The 27,093-nt window shown below is 42.7% G+C and overlaps 3 protein-coding genes across 7 annotated transcripts in view; 1 reads left to right on the top strand and 2 right to left on the bottom strand.

Moving 5' to 3' along the window:
• Positions 1-469: 469 nt before the first annotated feature.
• LOC112214369 (aldo-keto reductase family 1 member B1-like) lies at positions 470-13,390 on the bottom strand. 2 transcript variants are annotated; one of them, XM_024373041.2, is made up of 11 exons: positions 12,913-13,390; positions 6,197-6,371; positions 5,621-5,788; positions 5,167-5,283; positions 4,983-5,060; positions 4,740-4,862; positions 4,516-4,622; positions 4,144-4,225; positions 3,403-3,486; positions 997-1,079; positions 470-911 (listed from the first exon to the last, which is right to left on the bottom strand). In XM_024373041.2, the coding sequence occupies exons 2-11, from the start codon at positions 6,260-6,262 to the stop codon at positions 869-871; spliced, it is 951 nt and encodes a 316-aa protein (XP_024228809.1). In that variant the 5' UTR covers positions 6,263-6,371; positions 12,913-13,390; the 3' UTR covers positions 470-868. The 2 variants fall into 2 exon arrangements, with proteins under 2 accessions (XP_024228809.1, XP_024228810.1); XM_024373042.2 differs by lacking the exon at positions 12,913-13,390 and having other exon boundaries at positions 5,621-5,809.
• Positions 10,351-12,748, top strand: LOC112214367 (short transmembrane mitochondrial protein 1). The gene is made up of 3 exons (XM_024373038.2): positions 10,351-10,713; positions 11,285-11,338; positions 12,013-12,748. The coding sequence occupies exons 1-3, from the start codon at positions 10,699-10,701 to the stop codon at positions 12,085-12,087; spliced, it is 144 nt and encodes a 47-aa protein (XP_024228806.1). The 5' UTR covers positions 10,351-10,698; the 3' UTR covers positions 12,088-12,748.
• Positions 13,391-14,980: 1,590 nt separating the features above from the next.
• Positions 14,981-27,093, bottom strand: part of LOC112214365 (striatin-interacting protein 1 homolog) — a 37,230-nt gene continuing 25,117 nt past the window's right edge. For 3 of the 4 annotated variants that reach the window (XM_024373036.2, XM_024373037.2, XM_024373035.2), the window contains exons 8-22: positions 26,091-26,218; positions 25,598-25,786; positions 25,168-25,218; positions 24,100-24,332; positions 23,208-23,273; positions 23,005-23,068; positions 22,449-22,520; positions 21,965-22,039; positions 21,690-21,787; positions 21,386-21,512; positions 19,759-19,859; positions 19,429-19,495; positions 19,128-19,232; positions 18,747-18,951; positions 14,981-18,179 (exon numbers count right to left, since the gene is read on the bottom strand). In XM_024373036.2, coding sequence (XP_024228804.1) covers positions 17,926-18,179; positions 18,747-18,951; positions 19,128-19,232; positions 19,429-19,495; positions 19,759-19,859; positions 21,386-21,512; positions 21,690-21,787; positions 21,965-22,039; positions 22,449-22,520; positions 23,005-23,068; positions 23,208-23,273; positions 24,100-24,332; positions 25,168-25,218; positions 25,598-25,786; positions 26,091-26,218 — 1,835 coding nt within the window. In that variant the 3' untranslated portion in view covers positions 14,981-17,925. The remainder of the gene's footprint in view (positions 18,180-18,746; positions 18,952-19,127; positions 19,233-19,428; positions 19,496-19,758; positions 19,860-21,385; positions 21,513-21,689; positions 21,788-21,964; positions 22,040-22,448; positions 22,521-23,004; positions 23,069-23,207; positions 23,274-24,099; positions 24,333-25,167; positions 25,219-25,597; positions 25,787-26,090; positions 26,219-27,093) is intronic. The other variant, XM_042298111.1, reaches the window with a different exon arrangement.

Below are 27,093 nucleotides of genomic sequence, written 5' to 3'. Positions count from 1 at the left end.
AGGATCGATATTAGTGAAGTATTAAAAGCTTGAGTTTGGTTACTGGTTTGGTAGGAAATCTGGAGTCTTGGATCTGCTAACGCACAATAGTTTGGCTTCTCACATGACCCAGTTTGTGTCTTTTGATTTGAGTCTAATGGTCTCTGACCTTTTCAATGAGCCTCCACATCTAAAGGCCATATAATAACCATGAGAATTCAGTCCAACCAGATGAGCTGGGTATGTCATACATGGACATTGTATGTGATGTACATTATTACATCGGTTTTGTTTTTAAAAATGGCCAAAGGGTGAAACATTGGCATATGCACACACGCTTATCCTAATAGTGCATTAAGATATTTTGTTGAACACTCCTTCCCTCAAATGCCTAGTCATAGGTGCCTTTTGGCCTAGAATGAATCATCCACACTACTGCCTTACAGGTTGATAAACCCCTAGTCACAGACTGACTTGTGTGATACTGTTGTGAAATTCCCAGTTCCCTTGAACAGTTTTATTTTTTTATGATAGCTTTCTTTGAAATTCTGGAATGAGTCACATTTTACTGTGTAAGTTGTCAATGTTAACATATTGGTTGAGATATCTCTAAAGATCACTGTCTAAGGAATTATTAATATAATTTTATATTACAACAAGGAGCACAGGGACACCATGCTTTCAAAGGCACTTCCCAACATGTAGGTAAATGTACAACATGTTTAAACTCTGAACAAGTAAAGGCAACAATATCTGGCACGTATTACATTACACATTGACATTCTGTTTGCCTCATGAACAAGGTCACAGTAGTGGTTGAATCTGTACAACTACTGGACCTCTCGCTGTATGTCCCCAGTGTAGGAATGTGGGTGTCCACACGGAGGTTTCAGTATTCTGCATTCAGAGGGAAGTCTTTGTGCTTGTTGCCCCTGCAGTGAGGAGGAGGGTACATCAAGGGAAGAACAGGTAAAGAGGAAAGTGGGTTTAAGTCAGCATTTAGAAACTCGAACTCACCATTTCATAGCAAATCCTCTCATGTTCCTGTTGAAACTCAAGATGACTTTCATGTCTTCGTCATTCAGCTCGAAGTCAAACACCTGTTTGAAGGCGACAAAATAACAATGTAGACATGCGAAGGAACCAGTGGCTTGAAACCAAAAGATTGTGTGATTTGAACCCACATTCTCTTTTTGTGTACAATTCTGCCACTGTCAAATATATGAAGAGGTAAAAGTGTGAAGGTCTCCGTGGCTTCCAGGTTAAATCCTGCCTTGCATGTAGGTTCAAAACTCATCTCTTGTTTTTTTTGTTTTTTTTAACTCTATATCATATACACAGTGTACAAAACATTAGGAATACCTGCTCTTTCCATGACAGACTGACCAGGTGAAAGCTATGATCCCTTACTGATGTCACTTTGTCTTTCCATTCAGAGGGTGAATTGGAAAGATGCTATTTAAGTGCCTTTGAACGGGGTATGGTAGTAGGTGCCAGGCGCACCGGTTTGAGTATGTCAAGAAATGCAATGCTGCTAGGTTTTTCACGCTCAACAGTTTCCTGTGTGTATCAAATTGTCCACTACCCAGGTCCATCTGGTTCCATTGATCATCCTTGAGATGTTTCTACAACTTGATTGGAGTCCACCGGTGGTAAATTCAAATGATTGGACATGATTTGGAAAGGCGCACACCTGTCTATATAAGGTCCCACAGTTGACAGTGCATGTCAGAGCAAAAACAGCCATGATGTCGAAGGAATTGTCCGTAAAGCACCGAGACAGGATTGTGTCAAGGCACAGGGTACCAAAACATTTCTGCAGCATTGAAGGTCCCCAAGAACACAGTGGCCTTCATCATTCTTAAATGGAAGAAGTTTGGATCCACCAAGACTCTTCCTAGAGCTGGCCACCTCAAGCCAAACTTAGCAATCGGGGGAGAAGGGCCGTGGTCAGGGAGGTGACCGAGAACCTGATGGTCACTGACAGCTTCAGAGTTACTCTGTGGAGATGGTTGTCCTTTTGGAAGGTTCTCCCATCTCTGCAGCACTCCACCAATCAGGACTCAGACCATGAGAAACAAGATTCTCTGTTCTGATGAAACCAAGATTGAACTCTTTGGCCTGAATGCCGAGCTTCACATCTGGAGGTGACCAAGAACCAGATGGTCACTCTGACAGAGCTTCATGTCTGGAGGAAACCTGGCACCATCCCTACGATGAAGCAGTGGTGGCACCGGGCCTGGGAGACTAGTCAGGCTCGAGGGGAAAGATTAACGGAGCAAAGTACAGAGATCCTTGATGAAAACCTGCTCAGGACCTCCGACTGGGATGAATGTTCACTTTCCAACAGTACAACAACCCTGAGCACACATCCAAAACAACTCAGGAGTGGCTTCGGGACAAGTCTCTGAATGTCCTTGAGTGGCCTAGTGAGAGCCCGGACTTGAACCCGATCGAACATCTCTGGAGAGACCTGAAAATAGCTGTACAGCGACGCTCCCCATCCAACCCGACAGCGCTTGAGGATCTGTAGAAAAGAATGTGAGAAACTCCCCAAATACAGGCGTGCAAAGCATGTAGCGTCATACCCAAGAAGAGTCCAGGCTGTAATCGCTGCCAAAACTGCTTCAACAAAGTACTGCTTTAAAGGGTCTGAATAGTTATGTAAATGTGATACTTCAGTTGTGGGGTTTTTTTTTTGCCAAAAATGTACAAACCAGTTTTTGCTTTTGTTATTTGATTTTTATGAATAATGACTAAAATTATGTATACATTTAACTTAGAACTATAACTAAACAGAATACTACTATGTTACTGTATGGATGTATGAATCTTATAATCATAATATTGAATATAATGTGCGTAGTTTTAATTGAATTGGTTAATGAACACATTGGAATTGTTACATTCCTTTAACAGCTTTGTCATGAAAGCTTATTGTGTAGATTGAGGAAAAAATATATATAATCCATTTTAGAATAAGGATGTAATGTAACAATGGGGAAAGAGTGAAGAGGTCTGAATACTTTCCGAATGGACATTTTTTAATATAGGCACATCTATATTTTTTAAATTTATAAGTGCCTACTTTTTCCAGGAGCTTTTCTCCATAATCACTGCTTTTTACAGGAGGGGACCCCAGGTATATACCACCATGAGTTTTGACAGCCTTCCAACTATCCCAGAGAGTCAACGCAACCACATTCAGGAGCTGAGCCTGGGATCGAACCTACAACCCTGTACATCAGAGGTAAGATTCTTACCAGAGCCAATGGCTCTTCCACACTTAGAACACTGCTCTTCGTATATTTGACATTGAAAGCTGTAGAAAACAGACAAGATATGAACCTCTAGGTTAGGAGGCAGGGATTTAACCTCTGACCGACCCAACTCCATCTACAGTTATACTTGTCAAAAAAATACCTGAAAATTTTCCTTGATCCGGGAGGGCGTAGCCGACTTGGGAATGACGATCACATTCCTCTGGATTTGAAAGCGGATAAGGATCTGTGGAGAGGATAAGAACAGGGATTGGTCACTTGATTGACCCTTGACCAAGACACCTTTTATCCAGACAAAGAATGTAACTGTTCATCACGCCCGATGGCATGGTTTCAAAACAATGATTCTTAATGTTAGAGACTTGTCTTGGAAAACACTAGCCAAAACCTTGACAATTGATTGTCCCCATTCTAACCCCTAGCCGTTTTCTTTAAACGCTACACATGGGACCCATATCCAATTTCAGGCTAATGTTATATTCTTTGGAGAGTGATCAGCTGCGTTAACCTCAACTTGAATGGACTTTTGTTAAATGTAGAATTTCACGAATCATGACCGGAGTAAGTATGGTTGAGAAGACGGGTTGGTTATACCCTTTTGTATTCCCTATAGCTAAGGGCCTGGGTTTGGTGCAATCATGTGACATGCCTGGATTTGAACTTACATTTATTTATTTATTTTATTTGGCTTTTTCATTGGTGTCCCCTTTTTATGTCAGATGGTCCAGCACCATCCTCAGACAATTGCTTTCATTTTTGGTGTAATTTAATATTTCTGGATAAGGCTTAAAATACAGGATCAAATCTTGCTACAGTATGTCACTAAAGGCAGAATTAGGAGAAAGTTCACCGTTTGTAGGGGTTATTGATGCTTCTCTCATACCTGTGCTGTAGTCTTATTGTACTTATCAGCGATGGTCTTTAACTTTGGGTCCTCAAGCAGAGACGGCTCACCAGGTTTCGCCCTGTTGAAAATGTCATTTATTTTAGTCTTCTTTATGTTGACATGAAGTCAAACGCACATCATTTTTAATGGTGGGTCTGACAAAAAACATCTGTAAGTAGGGAAAGGGTAGGGTCTGACAATGCACACACGCATTGAAATGTTGTCAATAACCAATTAAATACAATGCCCGTTTTGGATCATTTCAGTGTACAGGTCCATTTCTGCTTCATTCTATAACCTTCCTTTTAATCCAAAGTGACTGGATACACATTAGAGCACACTTTTTTTTATAAGATATTCCTATCTCACCTTGGTCTGTCTGGGGAGCCCAGAGGGCTGTAGGCTGTCACTGGGATGCCTTTAGAGTGACAGTAGTTGATCAGCTTCTCCTGAGTCAGATAGGGGTGGCATTCAATCTGAAGGGACAAATACAAAGAAGAGGCGCTGGTAATACAGAGATTGGGGCAATAATGCCTTGCTTAAAAACTGTATTGACTTGTTTTGTCTGTCTTGATCACCAAAGACTACAGTACCTGGTTGTTGGCAGGTTTATACTTGAGGCCTGGCTTGTTTAGGATGGATTCAATCTGGTCTTTGTTAAAGTTGGAGACACCGATAGCCTTGACCAGACCAGCATCCACCAGCTCCTCCATAGCCTGTTCAATAGGTCAAGCTCAGTAAACTGTCAAATGTCTTGTAGTATAATCTTGTTTGCTGGTGTTAGGGGGTGTTTGTTTTGGAATACAGTATACCATTTTTTTGTTTGTTTTCCTTACCTCCCAAGTGTCCAGGAAGTTGCTTTCACCTGCGGCTACCTGTCCGTCTTCACCAAAAGGAAATAGATTCTCTCCAGGCTGCAATGGCAAACAAACTAGTTACAGGACAATAGTCCTCTCACTCTTAAATCAGGGATAGTTTGAAAGCTGATAGTCATTTTCGTGACACAGACACACACAGTACCTGAAAGCACATAGGGAAGTGTATTAGGTAGAGGTCCAGGTAGTCTAGCTTGAGGTCACTCAGAGTCTTCTGACAGGCTCCCTTCACCATAGACTTCTGATGGAGAGTACACCACAGCTATTTGGGAGAAACCGTCATATTAGACTGCTGCGGCGCATGTTGAAATACAATTTAAATGCCAAAACTAGTCTATGGACAAATTCTTGAAGTGTTATGGGGATGTGTGGCAGTTGAGTAAGAGAGCACCCAGAACAAATGATAGTACTAGCTTGACATTGGTGACCATACAGAGCATGTGATGACATGCCTTCAGCCCGTATGGAGCTCTTTGTCTGCCTGGCGTCTAGGGGGAAATCATAGTGGCTCCATGACCAAATCTACAAACATGACTAATGCATCTTGTTTTCCCCTTTTTTGACACCGTGACCAAGTGGACAATCGTCCTCATACGCACCTTACTGACGATGAAAAGCTCCTCTCTCTTCACCACCCCCTGGTCAATCATGGTGTGAATGCCAACCCCCACCATGTCCTCATTCTGGTAACAGTAGGCTCCGTCTATGTGTCTGTAGCCTGCAGAGATTGCTGCTTTCACTGCCTCCGTGACCTTGCCTGCTTCTGCCTGCACACGGATTCAGAGGGCCTATTGTGGCAACCTCACACATGACTTGAGCATCTGTCAGAAAGGCTACATAATACTGTAGAAATACTAATCAGGACAGATTTGATTATACTGTATAATATAAATCATCATTAATAGACGGCCTATGTTAGGTCAAAAAGTCAAGTATAGGCTAACCCCCGATTCCAAGTGTGACGGTGAAACATAAGTGCAAAAATAAGATGCTTCATCTTTTGTCATCATAGTTCATTAAAACTCTCAGGATATATGGCAAATGAGAAGACTCATATTTTAACATGAACATACCGGTAGTTGCCCAAAGAAAGAAGCAGTTAACTGCCAATTCAACAATTATCAATGCTATCCATGCAAGATGCCTAGAAGAAACTAAATTACGCGTTATCTTACCCCCCATGTCCCCAAGCCCACGATAGGCATGCTGGCCCCGGTGTTGAGAGTCACAGTGGGTGTCATCTTTAAAGAGCTGCTGTAGTATCAATCCTAGGATTCTGGGTTGTGAGAGGAGAGGATTCCTGTATTCAGCGTGGAAGGAATCAGTATTCTCAGTGCAGCACAAGAACAGCTGAAACACAGATGTGAATGGGGTTTATGTAGAGCGTCTGGATTGGATGGGTTACGCCTGCCTCCCGCCCCCCTACAACTAAAGCAGCAGATAGGGCCAGGAAAGGGCGAGTGAAGGAGTAGCTGAATGAATCAGCATGTATGTATGAGTGTGAGTGTGTGTGTGTGTGTGTGTGTGTACGTGCGCAGAGGATTTGCTTGTCACAATGACAAAGAACACACTGCTTGTTTAAATAATTCAGGATGTGATGCAGTATGCATTTCATGCTAATGTCGATTGAGTTGAAGAACATATGATAACAATGTCGAATATACAGCTTTTTTTTGTTGCTGATCAGTATTTGTAGTATGTCTGGAGTCAAATCTTCTTCCTTAAACAAGGTAATAACCTGTTCACTAGTGTTTAAATACAATATCGGAGTGATTTTTGACCTTACAATGACTGTGATTAAAAAAAAGTCATGATTAAAAAGTCATGGGGATTTCAGCAGTCAGTGACTCAAGCTGTAATGCTTGAGTCACTGACTGTTGAAATCAACATCCCTTGCATACATTTTTTGTACGAAGGTGTGAATAGCATAAAATGTATAACGGTGGCCTAGCATAAAAATAGGTTAGATTAAACGCAACAGACCCAGAACCACAGACTCCATATTTAATGCTGATCTGCAACACAAGCCTCAAAAGCATAGCTAGTTTACTAGACGTGAACCAACACGCTATCTAGGTTAGACATAAAATGTTAGCAGTGTGGTTAAGGTTAGGTTTAAAATCAAATTTTAAGAAGAGAAATTGCAGAAATGGGCGGGCTTTATGTGGTAACTAGTGATGGCCCTGAATAGCCTGTCTAGAAGTCTCTGGAGCCACAAACTAGCTAGCGAGCTAGTAGTGTCTGCAGTGCCCATGTTGTTTTATGTACGGTTATCTGAATTTGAGAAAAGTGGAAATCTACAAACAAAGGATGAAAAACTGAGATTGAACAGTAAATTAGACTAATCACGTGAAATGGGTTCAAGCCAGGCATAAAGACCTTAGCTATCCAGACAGCAAGAAGGATCCACGCCTGGACCTATTGCAACATCTGGTCCGGATCCGTGAAGCGGGCCAAAACCGGCGTGAATCTGGATGCCAGATCTAAAACAGAGTTGGGCCAGGACCAGCTTTTTCCTCAAATCTCACATACAAATTTGACTTCTGGATCAGCTCAGATTATGATTCGCTACTATTGGTGAGGTGTTCTAATTTTCTTACTTTAAATATGGTATGTTGAGCAAGCCATAACATTATCCTAGCATAATTCTCATAACTGCCATTTTTTAAATAGCTTTAACACATAAATCCATTTTCAAACACACATACCCAAAGTATTACAGTAGTTATTGGTGATTCTGTAAAAGCATACTGTATAGAAAATACTTAACCAAGGTAATCTACTGACTCACATACTAAAATAAAACATGAAAAAACATTTATTGATTTAAAAAATGTCTTCAAATGTGTGTGCAAAGTGGTCTAATTGTTATACTTTTTAAAGAGATCAACCAGAAAGATTTTCAATAAGTTTACTGAAAAACAAACGCAACATGGAACAATTTCAAATATTTTACTGAGCTACAATTCATATTGGGAAACGTTAATTAGGCCCTAACCTATGGATTTCACTAGGAATACAGATTTGCATCTGTTAGTCACAGATGCCTTCAAGAAACGATAGGGGCGTGGATCAGAAAACCAGTCCATATTTGGTGTGACCACCATTTTCCTCATGCAGCGCAACACATCTTCACATAGAGTTGATCAGGCTGTTGATTGTGGAATGTTGTGCCACTCCTCTTCAGTGGCTGCGCAAAGTTGCTGGACGTTGGCGGAAGCTGGAACGCGCTGACATACACGTTGATCCAGAGCATTCCAAACATGCTCAATGGGTGACATGTCTGGTGAGTGCAGGCTATGGAGGAACTGGGACATTTTCAGCTTCCAGAAAATGTGTACAGATCCTTGCAACATGGGGCCGTGCAATTATCATGCTGAAACATGAGGTGATGGCGGCGGATGAATGACACGACAATGGGCCTCAGGATCTTGTTATGTTATCTCTGTGCATTCAAATTGCCGTCGATAAAATGCAATTGTTTGTTGTCTGTAGCTTATACCATAACGCCACTGCCACCATAGGGCACTCTGTTCACATCGGCAAACTGCTTGCTCGCACGACCCCATACACATGGTCTGCGGTTGATAAGCAGGTTTGACGTACTTCCAAATTCTCTAACGATTTCTCTCTTATGGTAGAGAAATTAACATTAACTTCTCTGGCAACATCTCTGGTGAACGTTCCTGCAGTCGGCATGCCAATTATACGCTCCCTCAAAACTTGAGACGTCTGTGGCCTTTTATTGTCCACAGCACAAAGTGCACCTGTGTAATGATCATGTTCTTGATCAGCTTCTTGATATGCCACACCTGTCAAGTGGATGAATTATCTTGGCAAAGGAGAAATGCTAGCTAACAAGGATAAAAACAAATTTGTCCACAATTTGAGAGAAATACGCTCTTTGTGCACATGGAACATTTTGGGGATCTTTTATTTTAGCTCATGAAACATGGGACCAACACTTTACATGTTGAGTTTTATATTATTGTTTGCAACACAAAGACAAAGGCTTGTTACTGTCTCACCACTCCCATATTAAAATGCAATGACATTCCATATGTTGCATTATGAACAGGGTTGGGGGAGTAACAGATTACATGTAATCCGTTATGTTAACAGCAAAAATATTGTGATCAGATTAGATACCTTTGAAAAACAAGATGATTACTTTTAAATTCAGCAATGAAGGTTGCGAGGAAAAATATATATTTTGACACTTCTGTTTGTCTCAATGACATTCAAATCAGCATTGATTTTTTTTTTTCCTCCTGAGCGAGTCTGACCACAAGTCAGAGACCACTATGATGCCACACCAAATGGGTTTGATGGATCGCAGGAATATACTTTTTGTAGGCTACAGTCCAAGCTATGTCTTCCAATGGTATGCTGTCGACATCCAAAGATTATCAAATTTTAATTAACACTTGGAGGTAAGGATGACAGCAGTGGTGTAAGTCTACGGCGATGCGGACATCACGTATTGATATCTACATAGCGCATTGATGTGAATCACACTGTTGCTCTCTCATTTAGCTATTTGCATTTTACCGATTGTGCCTGTTGTGGATGGCTGTTCACAAATCTAAATGTGTATTTGAAACCAATAATGATTTGAATTCAAGCCGTTTAAGGTGCCTATCAATCATTGTTTTTGAAACCAGTGGACAGCCAGTGAAAAAATGTGCTCTTGCAAAAGCTGCACAGTGCGGATACCAGCCTATGGAATAAAAGTGAGGCTTTTATTGCTCAATGTAATGCATGCTGATAAAACAATTTAATCTATAGGCCTAATGGACACATGTTCAAACTCGCAAACTTTTGATAGATTTAAAGGGGCAATCTGTTGTTGCTACATCCATTTTTGGACTTATATCCATTTATTCTTGAAGAATATAACTTTTATAAATGACTCGTGAGCTTAGTTCAACTGTCACACTCCACGAGAACCAAAAAATATAAGCTTGTTTTTCTCCAGGCATTTATTTCAAATACAGTGGAAAGTCGGGGAGGACGGCAGGAAGGGACAGAAGAGCGGATATATATATTTTCTTTTACAAGATTACGGGTGGGACACAGCCGGTTGAATAAGACCTTAAATGTGATAGGAAAGCATTTCGCTACACCCGCAATAACATCTGCTAAATATGCCTATGTGACGAATAAAATTCGATTTTATTTGAAAGATTCCAACAGGAAAGTGTGATTATTGCCAGGAAACGGAGACCATGGAGCATGTCGTGCTTCAGTGTGGGCAGTATCAAAGGGAAAGCGGGAGGCTGAGATCTACTATGAGGGAGAAGGGGGTACAGGAAATTAGTTTTAAAAGTATATTGAGGAGAACGTCATTAGATGTAGTCTTTTTTTAAGAGCAACGGAGCTGGCAGGTAGGATTTCGTTTCTCCCGGTAGCTAATCGGGTGCGGTCTCCAGTACAGTAGGTGGAGGTAATGCACCATAACGTTGGATGCCATCCGCCGATAAACCCCACCGAATAAGAACTGTTTTGACCACACAGCATCCGCGTAGATGACAGAAACCTTTGCTTTTTTTGAGGGCGACATGACATGCGCATTATACACTGTTGATGACATTGCTAGCTGGTTCGACCGAACTTTTTAACTGCCAACTGGATTGCTAAAATACATAAAATATTGTCTCCTTCGTTAGACACGACCATGCTACAGTTCCTGGTGAGTTGATATCGAAATGACAACGATATATTGCAAACTTCCTGCGTCTCTTTGTGTGTATTGCTGGGTTATTGTAGCTAGCCATCATAACTATGCTGTGTGCTAGCCATCATAACTATGCTGTGTGCTAGCCATCATAACTATGCTGTGTGCTAGCCATCATAACTATGCTGTGTGCTAGCCATCATAACTATGCTGTGTGCTAGCCATCATAACTATGCTGTGTGCTAGCCATCATAACTATGCTGTGTGCTAGCCATCATAACTATGCTGTGTGCTAGCCATCATAACTATGCTGTGTGCTCAGCCATCATAACTATGCTGTATCATACCTATGCTGTGTGCTAGCCATCATACCTATGCTGTGTGCTAGCCATCATAACTATGCTGTATGCTAGCCATCATAACTATGCTGTGTGCTAGCCATCATAACTATGTTGTGTGCTAGCCATCATAACTATGCTGTGTGCTAGCCATCATAACTATGCATTGTTATTGCTGCTGACCTATCTAGTAAAAACAACAGCATGTAATCCGTATGGAATAACAATTTTTATTTCTAATCTTGCAGGCTGGGTTTACTTTGGGAAACGTTGTTGGGATGTACCTCGCTCAAAACTACGAGGTACTGCTAAGAGGAGCAACTAGCGCCGCGGACTAAACTCCACTAACGTTACCAACCGAGTGGAGCAGAGACCAGGCTTTGTGGAGTCTAACTATATCGACAAGGTCAATTACTTACAAATTTAAAATAAACATATACATTATGAAACGCCTACCGTGTACCTATGTAGTTGCGTGCCTTTCTTTTGCTAAAATCCATACTTTTTCAATAAACGTTAATCAAATACAACCACCAACTGTTTCCTTGTTGACGTTCAATTGGCACTGTGTTGGCATCTTAGAGCAACAGCAATGAGCAAACAGTCTGTGGTTGTAGTTTAACTTCGATTGAAAAAGTATGGATTTCAGCCAAAGAAAGGCATGCAACAACTGAGGACAAACAGGTAAACGGTAGGTGTTTAATATATATATATATATATATATATATATATTTTTTTTTAAGTATTGACCTTGGTCAGCGCTCGATTCCACCAAGTCTGGTTTCGGCTCCACTCCATTGGCAGTGTCATCGGGAATTTCCTTCACCGTAGAGTTTAGTTCGCTTAGGGAACAACCCACTATAGATGTCAGTCAGTGTCAATGGTTCCCCTGTATTTTTGCATAACACAATAGGCCTATGTCATTGAACTTTTTCTTTTTTGGCACTCTTCTCTGATTACTCCACCTCTGTTTAAGGTCCCCAACATATCCAAAAAGATAGAAGCCTTCAAGAAGGATGTGGCGGCAAAGAAGAAACCTCCAGCAGATTAAAGAAGAGATTGTTTCTTTCGATCCATGTTGATCAGAGGCAGATTGAAGAGATGGGGACTATTGGAACAACAAAATGCACACCGCAAAGGACATATATTTTTTCATCTAATTTAATCTAAGGTTACACGGGCAGAGGAATAAATTGTAAAAATGATTCTCTACTCAGGGTTTTTACAGTGCCTGGACTGGTCCAGTGTAATTGTTTTGTTTGTATTCTTAAAGTGCTTAGCTAAATTTTTAAGATAATATTATGAGGGTTCTATTTATGAGTGGATATGCGAAGATGACTAACTGCCGTGGGATCTAATAAACTTCAGAAACCTTGGCCTTATCCTCGCAAGCAGCTGGGCAGGGCAGGCCTTTGGGTGGGGTACTGGCAATTGCATTTATATCAAGTCTAAACATGGCATTTTTACAATATACGCTTGTCATTTTTGCCAACTAAACAGTGCAGTTACTGCTTTTGAGTGATGTTATCTAGAATTAAACTGGGAGGCCTGTTCTATGGATTTTATTTCTGTGGGTGTTTGAGAATGAGTCACTCATGTAAATTGCATTGTTAGGCGTCTATTCTAAGCTAAATGCTGTTCTCTAACATCGTAGGCCTAATTCAGATGTGCCTAATTCTGTTCAGCCTGCATTAATACATTTGCTGATGTTGGTTCTGTGTCAAATTGAAAGGTGTTACATCACATAAGATAGGTCCCTTGCTTGACAACACTAACTCAATACTTCATCACCATCCAGTAAAATTTATTTTGTAGGGCCTTTTTTTCCCTCACCCCTTTTTCTTCCAAATGTCATAGTATCCAATTGGTAGTTTACCGTCTTGTCCCATCGCTGCAACTCCCGTACGGACTCGGGAGAGGCCAAGGTCGAGAGCCCTGCGTCCTCTGAAACAACCCAAACAAGCCGCACTGCTTCTTGACACAACGCCCGCTTAACCCAGAAGCCAGCCGCATCAATGTGTTTGAGGAAGCACCGTACACTCGGCATCCGAGTCAGCGTGCTTAGCGGCCTGCCACAGGAGTTGCTAGTACGCGATAGGACAGTAACATCCCTGCCGGCCAAACCCTCCCCTAACCCGGACGACGCTGGGCCAATTGTGCTCCGCCCAATTGTTCTCCCGGTCACAAACTAGGTTCTCTAGTGGCACAGCTAACAGTGCCTTAGACCTCTGCGCCACACGTGAGGCCCTATTTTGTAGGGCAGTTATTCTAACTTGCCATGTTTATGCTTAACCTCCATTATCCAGAGAAGCATTCTTCAACCACGTCACAGCTATGTTTTTCTTGAGAGCATCTGGGTATGGTATGCCAGCAGAGGTCAACATAGTTCCATGTTTTTGTTCCCCTCTTCTCTGTAAATCACAACCAATCCACCAGATTGTCACCAAAATTATATTTTGAATTTGAACAGAATAGATAAGCTAAAATCTACATTATAATTGGGACTCTATTCAATCTGTTAAACTGAAGTGTTGCAGATTCTGCAACGTAAAGGTAATTTCCTATTTAGCATGAATGCAGTCTGCTAAATCGGGACCAGTGGAGAATGCTTAGGGCTCATACTGTCTGGAATGGTGTTAAAACGTTCCAGTCCTTACTGTGAGCTGCCCTCCCCTCAGCAGCCTCCACTGATCGGGAACATTGCCTTTACATTTATGTCGCGCTGTAAAGCTGGATTTCCGCCATGCGAATTGAATAGAGCCCGTACTAAACTATGTTTGTTTAGTACGGGCTATGTTTGCAAGGTTTATGGTAGAATCCCTTTTTGTTTTCTTGCTCTTCATTCCTCCTATTTTCTTTTTGTTGACTCAGGCCATCCAAAGCCTCGGAACTACAGTCAACTGTATTGTGTGAAATGTAGTAAACATTCTGCATGGCTGCTGGACTGAGAATGTCCACTTCTGACTTGGTGTCTTTGGCACTGACTGATCTCTTCTTGGATGACCTACTCTCAGCCTTTTTGGCAGGCCTGCCACTTTCTAGATTCTGTTTTCTTTCTTGATTGTGTAGGCTGTGGACCAACCATTTGATAATCACTATAGATAACATGGAAAAGTTCACATGAAGCAGTATGTTTTAGTAATGTATGCTTCTTGCTTTACACTGCAACCTTGACCAGTGATCAATGTATGCAACAACTGCATCAAAGTTACTGCACTATTGTGTGGACATTCCTCTCCTGTTTAATTTGTGAGATTGTTCGTTCTCTGAAAATGTGTCAACAAAGAAACCTGGAAACATCAGAGACATCACACAAATAGGTTACTTTTACTTTTCAAGTACAAGATGTTTACCCACATCCCAAACCTTACCAAGTTGAATTTTTTTGTGAACAAGTGAAAGCTATTTTTTATGTCAAATGAAATCACACACAAGTATTGAAATAACCTAGAATTCTAATAGAAATAGTTAGCCTTACCAACCTTTCGGCGTAAAAGTCTGGCAGAGATGAAATCCAATGTGTTTGTAGACACAAGGCTTGTTCTTGGTGTTTGAATAGGCAGCTGCTTTTACAAGGTTGTCCCCCACCTCTGTGCTTCTGGGCATGACGTTAGTTGTATCACTTGTATCACATTTGTTTTCATCACCATGGTAATCTTCTGATTATCTCTTGGCATCATGAATGTTAAATTACAAAAACACCATTCCTTATTCAAAATCAATAAATAGACCTATACCAAAGGGGGGGGGACAATGTTGCTTACCTTTTTAAGTTTGGGATAAAAAAAAAAAAAAAAAAGATATCACGTATTCTCACACTACCTGATCTCCACGGAGACCTTGTGTGGAATGCACATAAGTCAGACAATACTATCCTGAATAGGTTGTAAAAAAGGGCTGGAGTCTAGACTTCATAAACATTATCCATTATAAATGTATACAAATTAAAACCAGTGATCTCTTTATTTAGAAAATACAGAATATGAAGGACAGAATAATTTTACAAGTTTCAACTCTGTGTCTTTCAACAGAATAATGCCTTTGTACAAGACAGTGATTGTACATACCCCTGAACAAAATCAATATTATTATTACAGTCAACTATAAGTATGACAAAAACACATAGAAATATCCAAACACTGCAAAACACATCTAGGAACACTTCCTCCAACTGTGCCAGAACTCAACAAACATGCATACATACATGTACTGTAGGGTATTTCCAGTGATTGTACAATTTCAGGTAGAAAAAGAGATATTGCATTGTTTTGAATGAGAGGTGCTCTGAATAAGGCATTCATTCCTAATCAAAACTGCCACTCATTACTTTGTCACATGAGGTTAGGGTTTCTGAAAAAAAGTTGTAACTGCAACAAATAAAGTTTACAGAAATTATCAACATTGTGTTGGGTTACTGTTTGTGCCAATCCAAGTGTAGTCTACTTTTCAATGCTTAGATTGTTATTACCATGTTATTGCAAGTCCACCAGTTGCATTCATACTTACATATTGTATAGGTAGTGAGGAGGAAGCCATAGTTGTACAACCTGAACTTTAGAATTATTGTACATACTGAAAACCTGAGAACCTCAAGATAAGCAGTTTTTTTTTTAAATTTAAAAATCTTTTGTATTCAAGAAAACCCAGAACTAAAAGGTCAAATGACTTTCTCTTCACCTGTGTGGGACAAACTTGACATGTCTTTTGAGACATACCCCAGATTGTGCTGACTCAATAGACAAGAATGTAGGTGCATTTACCAAAACACCCTACACCCTACATATACCAAAATGGTGAGTGAGAGTACATATGTGTTCTAAAAACAGAATTTTAACAAGTCACATTTTGAAATATTGTATCAAATTTCAGAATACACTTTTAAATAGGACACATTCAAACAGAAAGATAAAACTGCAGCCATGCAGACTTAGTTTCCTCGAAGAAGCACAATTCAGTTACACAATCATTGTTCAATACAAAAGATAATACAACCAAGTACATCTCCACCGCCTACACAAATTCTCCAGAGAGAGACACTAAAGTCTACACTAGATAGTAGGAAAAAGTGACCATGATCATGTTTTATGTGCTTGTGTCATCAGAGAATGTTCCATAACCTTGAGAGAAAGTTACAGGACACTCACCAGAGAATACCTTGACAGTCCAGGGTAGTTTACAGTGAAATAAATTGATGAGACAACAGATCTCATAAAAATCAACACCATTGTGTGACAACTACTGTGTATTCAGCGAGGGAGAGCATAGCCTCACAAGGACACTTGTAGCCCTTCAGTCATTGTGCGGTTATTCAAGGTTGGCTGCCGTGCTGCTCTGTGGAAGTTGGGAGGTGGCCTGAGGGCTATACCAAGACAGCCATGACACATTTGGGAGGACAGAGAGTGAAGCACACAGGACTTCTCAGGGTCCCAGAGGGAGTCAGGGACACTGTCATTGATTTACCCAGAGACGGCCTCCCCACGTTGGGCCGATGAACCCCCTCAAGCCTCCAAATCCCTGGTCAAACCCTTCAGCTTAGCCTCAAAAGGTTCACATGTGTCCTTATCCTTTATTTTCTCTCTATCTGGCATAAGGCATCACAGACCTTTATAAACATAAATGAACTACCACATACTACTAACAGCAGGGTTCCCCCACTGGCTGGCCGTGGGCCGAATTTGGACAGCGGGAGATTTTATTTGCCCCTCCAAGTTATTTTTTTCCTCATTGTTAGACATGAAAAACACCAGGAAATCAGGTCAAAGTGATTTTAATTTTGGAAATCGGTTTGCCAAGTATTCCCACGCATAATAGAGAGATTTGATCGTATACAAATGTAAGCACGTTTAGCTTGGTAAAATATTATATCTGGGTTTTTTTTTATGTCTACAAATGATTTGTAATTGTGTTTCGGCACCCTGACCATCCGCTGAAGAAGTCTTTTAAAAAAATCATCCCGCAGCTGAATCTAGTTGATAATCAATGACTTACAGGAATATCTGTTTGTGATTACACAAATTACTATTCATCTAGAAAGGGGAAATGTTATTTTCCTGTGTTATATATATATTTCCACACGGAGGTTGGAATAATACTGTGAAATTGTGAACATTATGATAATGCTCTTTAAATGTAACAGCTGTATCTTCCTGTTTTGGTAGGATGGAGTTTTGGTCTGCCTGGTGACATCCACAGGTGGGATAAATTAGTTCAAAACCCGTCTACCAATAACAGCTCATTTCCCCCCTCCCTACCCAGACCAACTCCAGACAGTCCTGGCTAAATTCTTGCTTGAGAAATTCCTCTTTGCTATTTTCATTGAAAACAATCACAGTAAGGTACTTCATCGTTAGCCTGTTAATACACAGTACTTTCTTTACAAATAGGCATTTTTTTTCTAGAAATATCAACGACAATATCATCTGCAGCTATGAGATTTACATACCGAAACATAAATGGCTGTGATCATGAATAAATACACATGTAAAACATTACAACATAAACTAAACAGTGCCAGTACTTCAAATGTGCATCTTCATGATAAAAAAAAAAGAGGACATGCCATGGATATAAAATTCATTATTCCACAAAAAACAGAAGCGAACCAAATTGAGTGAGAAAAAAATGTACTGGCGGTTATAGTTATAGTGGACATAGTCACGACAACTAATCCAACCGCTAACAGAATAATCACAGTATTCCACATAGTTGTACTGTAAGAGCCTGCTCCTGCCAAGTTGCCATGACATCATTATTACTGTCTATACCATTACTGTACAATTTCTGCATGGATACAGGTGATTACAAAACAGATGTTCTATTTGCGCCACATATTTACATGAAGATCACAGTAGTCGTAGGCTTGTGTCCCTGGTATGCGTGTCCTCCCCGCTCATTGGGCCTGTTGTAGTAGACCCTCCCATTGGATAGGCTGTGAAAACACCTCTCTCTCCAGCCACATTTCATAGCTGTAGTGGAAGTCCTCCGGCAGCTCAACACGCTGGCCCAGAACGCTTTGCAGGCAGTTGTCCACCGGGGCGAACTCGCCGTTCTGGTTCTTGTCGTAGCGACGGCTGTTGAACTTCTCGATGCTCTCCCTCAGGGCGCACTCCTCCGCCTGGAAGTCCCACGGCCGCGCGTCGATATCTGGAGGACAAATGAACAATTAACAGCAGAGTTTTATTCGCAGGTCTATTAACTTGATGAACAGCACCACATAACCCTTTCCATTGTCTTTGTCAATGTTCTGTTTGGAATACACATGTTATACTGTTGTTAAAGGACAGCTAGACCTCAATAATCAATCAATACAGAGAAGAGTCAAGTCTAGGATTGCACATTTCAGCAGAGGGACTTGAGGGACCAGGGGATCTCTCTCAGTCTATCTGGTCCATTGAGAATAGAACCTGAGACATGTGATGACGGACAGGTCGTCTCTTTTTCTCTGAGGGCCTCTCACCTCTAACTGGCTCCTGGTGTGGTTACTCTGGCAACAGATACCGGCCTAGATACCGGCTATCTTACAGTAGTTGGGTGATTGGACCCTCAGTTACGGAGATCCTAATCAAAGGCATATAGTATGTACCTACATCGTTACATTCACATTCATCATCACATTCTGATTCGTTGCATAGCTTTCACATCTCCTACACACCAGTGAATTAAGAGTTGACTTCAGGTATCCGTTCAAACGTTTATTTGCATCCATCTTACCGTTGCCATAGGCCCAGTCGTCGTTGAGCCTGTGTCGTACTTTCTGGTAGATGGCTGACATGGTCTTCATGTTGCTCTTCCTCCACTGGCGGCCCAGGTACTTGGTCTGGATCTTGAGCAGCTTGAGGACATACAGCTGCATCATGGCCTGTTTGACCTTCAGCGCCCTCTTCAGGATGGGAGCAGACTTGAAAACCACCAGCATCTGAGAGGGGAGGAGGTGGTGGAAGGGAAGGACACAGTGCATCTCAAAAGTGTCCCGACACAGGTCTTTGAATTCCAAACGGTCCGCTAGCCTGTACACCCTAGGCACTCTTGTAGATCTGATAGGTTCTACAAGTGGGCACTGAATAAGGGACACATTATTCAGGTCTCTCTCACCATGGTCCTGGAGTGTTTCCACTTAGTCAGCTTGTTGAGGATCCTCAGCAGGTTGATGCAGGAGAAGAGATTACGCCAGCAGAACTGATTACGGTCTCCAGCTTCCTACAATCACATGAAAAGAAAGGGTTAGGAGAATTGAAACGCCCACAAAGAACACATACTGTATATAACGGCCTACTATTTAGGACGTGGTAGCCGGACAAGGCCAGTGTCTAATCACAGCCAACAGATAAGCCCATAGCCAGGTCTTTAACAGAACAGTCTGATGTAAACACATGGGTTTGTGATCTGGACTCACCAAGCTCTCAGCCGTGAGCTCAGGCATCTCGTGGACCACACAGTGAGGGAAGTCCAGCACACATATACTACAATAAGAGCACACAGAGATCACACACACAAGATTATTTACAGCCTATCTTTCTGTCAACAGTGGTGTTACACCTGTCATTGAGGTGAGAGACACATTTTACCATCCACACCTGAACCCCCTGTGTTTTGGCACATCCACCTCTACGTCCTTTATGAGCAGGAAACACATACCTGGCAGACGGAAGCCATGCCTTTATGTGGGTGCAGATGCACCTCTGGCATTGTGGCAGAAACTAAGTGGTAAGTCAGTGAGTCCTACCTGTTTTTGGCACTGATGTAAGACAGGATGTTCTGGTTGAAGAACTTGAGGATGAGTGGGATGCAGTTAGCGAACACCAGGTGTTGAGAGACAATCTCAAACTGGGGGGGAGACAGGAAGTACAAGGTCACTGCAAAGTCACTGACTGTCTTTAGTGCACAGGAACCATGGTGGACCAGATAAAGCACTAAGTCACGATAGCCCTTTAATTCCTAATAAGGAAAAATGCATCTTTTATGAGCAGCCTGCGGAGTTCAGGAATAGACCAATTCCTCCTCTTGTATTCATTCTATGGAATCGTTTACTATCATCAAAAGAATGCTCAAGACCACATTTTATTAGCACAAGTACTATTATTGCTGTATGATTATGAATTCAAAGCATTCCATCGTCCGATTTTTGGGGTGTAAAAAACACTCTGAAATGACAACCCCTCTCCACTCTCACGACAGGGGTTCCAATAAGAGGATTTAGCCAATCTGCGCTCCCTAAAGTTACTCAGCACTGCGCCACGGCCGTCTAAGAGCCAGCAGGATAGGAGCCATAGGCAGACTCAAACCCTTTCACTCAGCTGGGTTCTGCAGTTGCATTAATACGTCTTTGTAACAAGCTTTATTTTGACAGCTGGTAGTGGGAAGTGAAAGTAATCATTTTGGGCAGTAGATGGCACTACTATAATTTTACATCCAGCTATGTTTCATCTATCATCCTTTTAAAAATGGGGAACTAAGCTCCTTGTTCATGTAGGATTTGACAGAATAGTCCTGACCTGCTGCAAGGTATGGGATGCAGCCAGGTATAAGCACACTATTCTCAAAAGAGCAGATGCTCCATTTCTCTGTGAAGAGGATTCACTACCTATCACTACCTGCCAAACAGTAAATATTGAACCAATCCCTTTTTTAAGGAGAGTGATTGTGTGTGCTGAAGAGAGACACACTCGCTCCTCTCAGGGAGAAGCAGTAGTAGGAAGACGATAAATGAAGCTAATCAACCCCAGAAATCACAATTATAATCCTTTACAAGAGCAGACTTTGGAAGATGGATGGTGCTGCTATGTGCTTATTTCTTGTCTGATGGTATTTCTCCTCTCTCTATTCTGCCTCCCTCTATCCATCGCCTTCTCTTCGTGGGGGGAGACGTATGAACCTTTGACTATGTGCTTCTCATTCCAGTGCAGGATCTGTCTATAGGCTGCCAGGAGCCAAAGGGGTAGGGGGCAGGGAGATGATATAAAGAGAGAGAAATGTGGTGGTGAATGTGGAGGGCTAGGAGAAGAGAGAGTGGAGGCTGACCTAGTGTGCGAGGGTGTGAAAGGTGTGTGTGGGGGGGGGGGTAAACTGATCGCTGGGTCGTGGTGAAAAAGTCATGCTTTCTATACTTTCGATGCATTTTTCTGCAAAAAATGGTTAAACTGCATTTACTTGCCCTCCACTACACCACTGGAAGAGATATGAGAGCGAGAGAGCTGCAGCAGACCTGAAGGGGTGGAGGAGAGGGGGAGAGAGGAAGGGGTGGAGAGAAAGAGATAGGTGACCTGGTGTGTGAGGGTGGAAAGGTGGGAAACAGAGAAAGAGAGAGAGAGGTAGAGAGAAAGAAAGACAGAATGTGGTGGTAGGTGGCTTACTTGGTAGATGTGATTGAGTTTCAGGTGCTTGAGCAGCAGGAGCAGAAGTGCAGAGATGGCCTTGACAATGATCTCCTTGTGTCTGTTCACATCAATACCCAGCTTCATGCTCTGGAGGACCGTGATTCTGCCATCACACACACACACACCTTTTATGTGATTCATAGCAACAACTTCCCTTGACATGACAAAACTATAGTCATTGACTTTATTTCTGAACAAACTAAATTCATTTCCAACTCAAGCCTGAACAGCAAAGATGACTATGAGGGAACAATGAGAGACACAAGGCTATTACACTCACGGCATCTCCTCTGGCAGCACATCAGCCAGTATATTGATGGAGTCAGTCTTGGCCTTGGAGGTAGGTGCTGCAGCCAGCAGCAGCTTCAGAAGGGCAATCTGATAAATAAAACGTGGGTTTTTAGCTTTCAACCTCTCAGCTCGGAAACATGACAGGTCTAGACAGCAAATACTTAGTAAAAATCTACAGTGCAGGCATGATTTTCAAGAGGCAAAGTAAGATGATGCCATGTGAAGTGTCTTGTTTGAGCAGAATAGAATGGTAGATGTCCTCACCACATACTGAGACAGGTTAGGAAGCATTCCCAGATACAGGATCTCTGTGGGAGTCTCATCCACATCCTCTTCTCCCTGACCAACACAACACAATACGAGTTACACATATACTCATCTTGTTTCCACTCACAAAGCCCTGTTCCAACACTTAGAAAATGAAGGATCACATTGCTATTTGACCAGGTTAGTCTCATTGAGATCTAAAATCTATTTTTCAAGAGAGACCCGGCCAAAATTGAAACGAAAAGTTTCATTGCAAAGATGCACTTACAGCATAAACAATAAAGCACAACAGTTTAAAAATATAAATGTAGACATTGAGCAGACATGATGCTTTGGGGAGGTGTGGTGCAGCTAGGAGTCAAAACATTGCCAGCCCCCCCAACTTCATTGTCCAGTTTTGTTTTAGCCTAGCGTTAAACTCATTCAAAGAGAGGAGTTCCTGTCACTTCATATAAAGTCAACAGTGAGAAGCGTCACTGACCAGGGTCATGGGGCACTGTTGAAGCTCCTCTTCCCTCTTGATCTGCATCTCGGCTATAGAGACATATTTGTGCTGGAGGGAAATGATGCGTTAGTCTATACTCCACCACAATACGATATAAAGCCCTATGAGAATCAGCGCAAAGCACTTCATTACCACAATCCATTCCATTCGATTCCACTTCACACTTTTTCAATGAGACCATCAACATGGCGATATACTGTAGTATTTCTGACTATCACTTGTCAGGCAGCACCCGATGTGTAAACAGAAGAGGCTTTTAACGGGCGTTAATTAGACTTCACAGATTACACCGTGGAACGCCCTTCTGTGTGTCAAAGGCGTTTCACAGTCAGTTGAAACACACAATTGATTTCTAAGTGGGATGTCAATGTCCAGGGATATTGACTAGCTGGTCAAATAAACTTCAATACTTCAATCGCCAGTGTAACACTTGATGCTGGTGGAGAGAGAGGGATGGAGGGATTGAGAGGGATGGAGGGATTGAGAGGAGGAGGAGGAGAGGATAAATGATAAGACAAATTTCTCTCCTTACCTGTTTAAGGGTCTTCACACTCTCGTGTATGGGTCTAGGAAGACCGACTAGTGTCTCTGTGTCACTAGAAAACAAACATAACACCACTCAGCACAGCAACAGAGAGAGAACATTCACTAGCACTGCAATAACTATGACCACACATGACAGTGGACTACACGGAGCGAGCCTTTTAGATGGTACACGGGGATATTGACACTCACTTTCCCAGAGTGAAGCCGATGAACTTGATCCTGCTGGTCTCCAAGAACTGCTCGATGTCTTTCTCTCTGTCGAGACATACACACGGACAGACATCTCAAATCACCTGAAGCCTTCTGCCCCTCACTAACCCCCAGTCTGTCATCCACCTTCTCACTGATCACACTACTAGACCTACTGTGTTTCCCAACCTGGCTTCCGGGGCTTGTAGCGATACTATCCAAACAGACTGATCAAAGACATACGGCTGCTAAGCAGATGATGCATCATGCTTAAAGCCTCATCAGTCACGCTCGATGCTGCCTCTGTACTCTGTTCGATATTGGGATCTGGAATTCCGCCTCGTGCTAAATTATCTCAGCACTACGCTATGGTTCAAGGTTGAACACACACACACACACACACACACAGGTGAATAATGCATGAGTTTACAGATAATGAGTAAAGGATGATAAGAGCTAAGACTGGGTCGGTTCGAGGCCTTCCTTTCCTTGCCTCCCCTGTATTCCTCTGCCCGCTCGGTCTTATCCACACAGCTGTGTAGACGGAGGCCATCTTGCAAGGGGGAGCTAGGGGACCAGGCTGTTACTGTATGAGTGACTGAGGTGGGTTACTTTGAGTTCTCCTGAACAGAGGGGGCACTATCAGCAGCATGAGTGTGTAGAATAACAAAACTAGAACCCAGTCTGAACTTTTTATTTTTAATGTTATCCCTTGAGTTTGAAGATCTGAGGTAAGCAATAAAGTGATAGATCCACCCTGCCTTCTGATGGTGTTTGGGGAGCTTCAGCTATATTACACTCATCCAATCCTTTCAGATTTGCAAACACAGAAGGGTTAAGAGTTATGGCAAGGGGCTCGAGGCTTGTTTGGAACTGGGCCTCCCAGTCTTACCTGACTTTGGGGGCCCAGGGCAGACCCTTGGGGAGGGATGCTCTCTCAGTGGGGGGTCTGAGCGGGGGCGGTGGGGGTGGTGGCTGGATGATGACATCACTGTCCAGGGGGTCCACCTCGCCCTCGATGCCACTGTCGGCTTCCTCGCCGTCCTCCTCCTCGTCTCGTGCATCGTCGTTCTTAAAGGGGTCTCGCTCGTTGTACGTGTCTAGGCTGTCCTGCTTTACCAGGGGCTGGAACCCAGAACAACCAGCAGGGGGCATAAAAGAGGTTGTCCCCTCATACACACAGGGTTAGGCCCTGGCTTCCCACTTCAACCACAAGCAATACTCAGATTTACAGAAACTCCCAGTAAAAGGTTACAGAAACTCCCAGTAAAAAAACAAACAGAGGAACGTTTGGGCCCGACTCCATATTCAAGTGTTAAACATTCCACTTACAACCATAGTCATACAACACAAACCCAGTAATCTCATGCCACGTCTATGGTTTCAATGAATGACTGAGGCATCATCAATGCAACAAGCATCAAGCAGAGAGGGGGTTGCATTCAACAGCAGCGAAACGCCAGTGCAATGTAACCTACGGTGGTGTGCTGGTAGCAACTAGCCGTTAGGTGTGTGGTGGTGAGGAGAGCAACAGAGGGGACGGAAGCAGTGTGACCAGCATAGAATTATATGACTCGTATCCCATGGAGAACAAGCCATTTGGCTCTGTGGTGGGAAAGAAGCTGCAGTGAACTGTTGTAAACAGCGATAATGTGGAGGCAAAACAACTCAGTGGAGATTGAGACTAGAGGAAGGCTCCAGTCATGTGACCTCAATGACCACAGCCAGCCCTGCCTCCGTACCCACCCACCCCATACAGGGCAGAACGCAGCGAAGGAGGAGAAAAAGAAGGGGGAAGAGGAGGAGGGAGAGGAGGAGGAAAAGGAGGAGATGGAGGAAGAAGAGGAGAAAGAATACGAGGAAGAGGAGAGAGAGAAGAGGAGACGAAAGAGGTGGAGGAATAGAAGGTGCAAGAACCAGCCCGAGGCAGAGAAAATGCAGAGGGAAAGTGGGTAAAGACCTGCTTCTTGGGAAAGGGACTGTCTCCTTCCAAGCTATCAACAAAGGCACTCTGCAGGGACACACGGAAGAGGAGGGCGGTTGAGAGTCTGGTGAAGTCAGAGCTCTAGTCTAAAAACAGCACAGTGGGGATTAGAGGAAAAGTTAAAAGAACAAAACGTGTCATTCACTCCGCTGGCAGGGGAACACAGTACACAGCTGGTGTGCACATGGTTCCTATTCACATTTCCTGCTGCCACAGCCAGGCCGAGCAATCAATGATTGTTAGCCTCACGCACCATGCCCTCTGTGACCGCAGGGTTCAGTTAGGCTCACTGTTAGAGCACATCGGGTGTGTATTCAGTCGAGTCTAACGCAGAGGTGTGTGCATGTGAAAAGCGCCAGGAACAGTGTGTGAACAGTATGTGCGTGATAGAAGGTAGAATACGTACCCTGCGGCTGCGGCGTCCTCTCTTGGCCTGCTGTTGCTGCTCGATGAGCTCCATTGCCGAGGCTGGAGGAGAGGCTGCCCTCATGCTCCGGACCACCTTGATGCTGTCCTCAGGCAGGGGGGGCAGGCTCAGCCTCTCTCTGCCTCGAACCTTCATCTCCTGGAGCTCCTCAAAGCCCCCCATGGTGAACTGTAACACAGACACAGTTTGAGACGGACACATACACAGAGACCGGTGGACACAGAAAGCCATAGAGATGTCCATGAGCAGACATGCACGGAACTCTATGCAGACATTGGCAAACCTCGTTTTCCAAGCCTGTCAAATCCACTGTGGAACTAGTCGAGCCTGACACTACTGTAACATTCTAACGTCCTTCTAACGAGAGTTTTGAATGCACAACAACATAACGGTGGATGAAATGTCTCCGTTGCGAAGCGGCCCAGCCTACTAAAGGGACAGGCGATGGCGTCTGTGCTGTAGCTTTACTGACCAGGATGGTCTTCCAGAGCAGGAGCAGGACCTTCTTCATGGGAAAGTGTGGAGCGTTCATACTGCAGAACTTGGTCACCATGGTGAAGAGCAGCAGGGCGAATGGCTCTCCGTTGTACAGAGGAGAACCTGTGGTTAGAGGAGAGAGTCAACAGCCAGCACACACCTACAGTACACACATGGCGCACACACAAAAACATTTCCTGTATAATTTACAGTAAACTTACTGGCAGCAATTGGCCAGTAAGTTACTGTACTTTATTTTACAGTACAGCTACTGTAATCCATTTTATGGTACCAAAAATTTTACTGTAATCTAATTTACAGTACCAAGTCAGTTACTGTAATCTAAATTACATTACCAATTACAGTATATTTCCGTAATTACCCAGTGGTCTTTGCAAGTTTTAATTTACATTTTGGTCATTTAGCAAGCACTCTTGACATTAGCAACTTGCATTCAACCAAGGTTGAGAAGAAAGAAAAAACCACAAAGTCATAGCATGTAAAAAGTATCTGTAACCTTTACTGAAAATATTGTCGTAGTTAAAGGATACTGGTCTTCAAAATAATTGTACTTAAAACAAGATATCTTATGACATATATTTGACTATTACTGGATAGTGTCAATACATTACTGAGATATTCAGGGCAACTTGATGCCAGCTTCCTGTATTTAAATGACTAATGTCAAAGAAATTAAACACAGTACAATACTGTAAAAGGTGACTAATAAACTGTAAGAAAGTAATTATTGCAGCATTTTACTGTAATTACAAGGGATTGGAGCAAGAAGGTTGGCTGCTAGGCATTTGTATATTACAGCATATTAATGAATACTAGGTGCTTTATACCACTTGCACTTCTAGAGGCCTAATCACAGGCTTCCAAACGGTCCGTGATTACAGGGCAAAACGAATCAAATGGACATGGTTAAATATTCAACCACAACCGCTGCCACTCTGATCTAGTCTAGCAGACACCAGCTCTCGAGCTGTGTCGTC

This window comes from Oncorhynchus tshawytscha, linkage group LG15 (genome assembly GCF_018296145.1).
Source record: "Oncorhynchus tshawytscha isolate Ot180627B linkage group LG15, Otsh_v2.0, whole genome shotgun sequence".
Classification (NCBI taxonomy): Eukaryota; Metazoa; Chordata; class Actinopteri; order Salmoniformes; family Salmonidae; genus Oncorhynchus; species Oncorhynchus tshawytscha.
Note: the sequence above shows the minus strand (reverse complement) of the source record. Positions and strands in the feature narration are given on the sequence as shown.